The 4,461-nt window shown below is 43.5% G+C and overlaps 1 protein-coding gene across 1 annotated transcript in view; it reads left to right on the top strand.

Moving 5' to 3' along the window:
- Nucleotides 1-4,339: 4,339 nt before the first annotated feature.
- LOC133752787 (zinc finger protein OZF-like) overlaps nt 4,340-4,461 on the top strand; it is a 1,942-nt gene continuing 1,820 nt past the window's right edge. Inside the window, 1 exon segment of the mRNA XM_062183103.1 lies at nt 4,340-4,446. Within this exon segment, the coding sequence (XP_062039087.1) occupies nt 4,340-4,446 (107 nt within the window).

The raw sequence follows: 4,461 nt of genomic DNA, 5'->3' as shown, positions 1-4,461 counted from the left end.
GCTGGCGCCATCCTGGTTCAGAGGAAGGGTGAGCAGGATCCCCTAGAGAATCGGGATCCGGAGCAGGGTGTTTGAAATGCAGATACTGGGCTGCATCTGGGAGATTGTGGAAGATTTGTCAGGCAGAAGGGGCTGGGACCTCCACCTGGCAGGTTATCAGGTAGAAGGGGGCAGGGTAGGATGTGAAGGCCAGGCTGCCCTGAAACGTTATGGGGATGACTTTGAGATGCAGATGCATACGCTGGACATGGACGTCTTCTCTTTAGGCCTTTGTCACACACACATAAGCTCATAACTGACTTCCTACCTAACACAGCTATTTTTATTAAACCAACAATATTAACCTAGTATTTGATTTTTAGATTTATTGAAGACATGTGAACCTGAAAATCATTTGAGTTAATTTCTTTAATTTTTTTTCATTAAAATCATTTATTTGAGAGGCAGAGAGAAAGAGCCTCCATCTGAGGTTCACTTTCCAAATGTCTGCAATGGGAAGGGATGGACCAGGTCAAATCCAGGAATTGTGAACCCAGTCCAGGTCCCCAACATGGATGGAAGGGTCCCATCCACTTAAGCCATCACTTACTGCCTCCCAGAGTACATAGCGTCAGGAAGCTGGAATCAGGAGTAGAGTTAAGTTTGAAACTCAGGCACTCCAATTTGGGATGTGGGCATACAAATTAGTATCTTAACTGCTAGGCCAAACACCTGTCCTGGGTTATTTCTATAATTCTTGGAGTTTTAGGAATATTTAACTTACATAAGCACTCATTTATCTCTAAGCCCATTTGAACAGAACTCCATTAAGGAATTTTCTAAGTTAATTTAGTGATACATTCTGGATGTAGAAAATCATTATGTATATACACATATATACATACATAAACATTTTTAAACAAACAGATGCGAACATTGATCTTATAGGTTTCATTTGAAAGTTTAATCATGAATCAAGCAATACAGTAATACAGAATTTACTAGTTTATCTTATAGTAATACAAAATAAATTTATTTTATTTTTAACTGACAAATAGAAATTATATATATTTATCATGTACAACATGATGTTTTAGATACCTATATTTATTCCATATCATGGTTACTATGCATAGTGCTGCCGTCAATGTGTGAATGCAGACATCTCTTGGATATACTGATTTCATTGTCTTTAGCATATCCAGTAGTGAGACTGCTGGATTATAAAGTAGTTCTATTTTTAACATTTTAGAAACCTCCATACTATTTCCACAATATCTGTATTAACTTATATTCCCACCAACAGTGTTCCATGGTTTCTTTTTCTCCACATCCTTGCTGGTCCTTGTTCTCTTTGGTCCTTTTCATAATAGCCATTGTAACAGTTCTAAGGTAATTGCACTTTTTATTTTTATCTGAATTGTGTTTATTAAAAAACAGGACAAGTTGAGATTACCAACTCAATAAGGGCTAAAGCTTTGAGCTACAAATATTGTGATGGAGACATTTGAGATTTTTGTTTTGCTCTTACATGTAAGCTCATTGAGGCTCTGGAGTAGTGTAGTGACTGAGGTGGCATCAAATAGCTGTTTGGAGGTCTCCAAAGCTGACCCAAATGGATAAATTATTCCATCTGTTTCCAATTACCATGTTTTCTTTTCAGCATCATAAAGTGCTTTTGTGGTATCCTAAGTCCCCTGAGATTCCCTGATGGGGACAGGGGGCCTAAAGTTCAATTAACTGTAGGGAGTTGAGGGAGCTCAGTGGGAAGGGAGCAGTCTAGCAGGGGTGGACAGAGTGATGCAGGTGGTGAGGGTTTGAAGGGGCCATATCAAAGAATTCAAGGAAGCTAAAGAGAAGATCAAAGGTGATAAGAGGAGGAAGTTGGAGAGAAGGTGATGGGAATTGAGAGGTTTTAGAAGAGCCAGTTTGGGTAGATGTTAAGTTTTCCAAAGAGGATATTAAGGTTCCAAGGTATCCACAACAAAATCACGTCAACAAGGAAGAGGAAGGGTGGGCATTTAGCTTAGCAGTTAACATGCCCAAGTCTCACACTGGAGTACCTGGGTTTGACTACTAGCTCCTGACTCCAGCTTCCTATTAATTCAGACCATGGGAAGCAGCAGTGGATACATAAAGTAGTCGGGCTGCTGTCACTCACACAAAAGAATCGGGCTGAGTTCCCAGCTCCGGGCTTTGACTCCAGTTCAGCTCCAGACCTTGCCGGAATTTGGGGAGTGAACCAGCAGATTGGAGCTCTATCTCTCTGTTTGTCTGCCTCCCCTCCCTCTACCTCTCTGCCAAGCAAATACATTTTTTCTTAAAAAAGGGGACAGAGTTGGCACAGCATGTAGTGAGCAGGAATTCAAGAAGGGGGTTTTAGCTGAGAAGTACCTATGGGAGAAACAGTATCAAATAGAGAAAAGAGAGGCTTCACAAAGATCCAGGAAAAAATTCTATCCCAGAAGTAAAAAGTGGATCCCAACTGGAAACAAAAGAGTCCAGAGGAATTTTCTAGCTCAGGGCAAGGCCCAAGAATCAGGGAATAAATTATCCCCACTTCAAACAAAGAGCCAGAAAGACTTACAGTCCAGTAGGTACTTTCAAATGAAGAAGCCTTGAACTCTAGCCCAGCTGCAGAGAGTATACTCAGAATGTTTTGTTTAAAAATATTTTTATTTAGTTGAAAGCCTGAGAGGGAGGGAGGGAGGGAGGGAGGGAGGGAGGGAGGGAGAGAGGGAGGGAGAGAGAGACAGACAGACAGACAGACAGAGAAAATCTTCCATCTGCTGGTCCATTCCCCAAATAACCACAACATCCAGGTCTGGGCCAGGCTGAAGCCAGGAGCCAGGAACTCCCTGTTGGTCCCCTACATGGGTATCAGAATCCCAAGTACTTGGGCTATTTATCTTGTGCCTTCCAGTACACATTAGCAGGAAGTTGAACCTAAAGTGGAGTAGCCAGGACTCAAACCTGCACTCCAATATAGATGCTGGAATCATAAGTAGTGGCTTAATCTGCTGTGCCACAACATTGGCACCGAACTCAGAATCTTAAGAATCAAAATTTGTTCTTACCAACTTCAGTGGATATTTGCCCAGAGCAATGGTTCAGGAGTTTGATTCACCAATGGATTCCTGATCAATCAGACGGGAGTAAAGAGAAAGGCTTCAATGCGTGCATTTAGGATCCTGAATGCTTAGTCCAGGGATTCAGTGAGGAATCTGATCCTATGTGAGTTGCAGATGCCATAGCTGTTCAAAAATATATTATGAAACTACTTAAAGAGTGGTAAGCATGAATTTATTCTGAACCATGGGATAGCTGTGGAGACTACTGCAGTAGTGTTCTGCAGCAGGGGAGAGATTGGACTGGACTTCAGACACAAAGGTAATAGGGAATTTGTTGCTAAGAATCAAAGTGGGAGGGTCAGCATGAAGAAACTAAGGAAACATGAGGAAACGAAGAGAAAGCATGAGGGTAAGGAGGGATTCTGGCTGAAGCAAAGTAAGATGATTCTTCCTGAAGGCAGGCCAGGGTGATCATGTGGAGAATGTACAACCCAATTGAATATCAAGGTCATCAGATAACCAGGATGGGAGTTGCTAGCTGAACTGATTGAGCAACCAGCACTCTTGACAAAATTAGAAAATGTAGAGACCAAAGGAGAAGCCTCAAAGTCCGGACATAGATTAGAAGAGGGTTGAGAGATGCCTGACTAGAGTTTGGGCAAAGGGAAAATCTTTGTCAAGGGCCTGGCTTCAATTAGGATCCTGTCACAACCCCTAAAGGGGCAGCAGCAGAGATCAGGAGAGCACACCAGCATTCTTGGAAAGTGGTGAAAATTCCTATGTAATTGCATGTTTTCTCAATAAATTATCAGGGAAATATGACAGGAGTTGGTGGTGGTTTTCGGAGTGCTCTTGTAGGTACAGGAGAGAGAAGATACAGCTGTGGAGGTTACCCAAAGCTTGTCCATTACTTAGATGTTGCAGAAGGGTAGGGAGGAAGGAGAAAGAAGCAGAGGAGGTGTGTTGAGTGGCAGAGTGTATGGTTATATTCTGGGTTACGAAGAGTCTGGTGGATGGTGAGTGTAAGGTGTGGTGGGTGGACTGGAGGCCTCCATGAGGTTTAAGGCAGGATGGATGATGGTGTTGGGGGCAAGTAATGGACATCATGGAGCGGCATGGTCTTGCCTGAAGCCCAGGGCAAGACTGTGAGTGGACTGGGATGGCGGCCATGAAGATAGAGCTCAGATGTGACGTGTGGGCACTGAGGTCTCCAGAAAGGGCCAAAGGGGTGAGGGCTGAGACAGACACTGAGTGTATTACGTGAGAAGCGTGTTCACAGGCTGCGGTGCATGAGGGGCTTGGTACAGGTGTCCAGCGAGGAGCGGTGGAGGAGGCTGGGACAGTCGCGCAGCAAATCCTGGACATCACAGGTCCCCTCCTCTAGGGCTTCCGCGAAGTAAACTGGCAGTCT

The sequence above is a fragment of the Lepus europaeus genome, chromosome X (genome assembly GCF_033115175.1).
Source record: "Lepus europaeus isolate LE1 chromosome X, mLepTim1.pri, whole genome shotgun sequence".
Lineage (NCBI taxonomy): Eukaryota > Metazoa > Chordata > Mammalia > Lagomorpha > Leporidae > Lepus > Lepus europaeus.
Note: the sequence above shows the minus strand (reverse complement) of the source record. Positions and strands in the feature narration are given on the sequence as shown.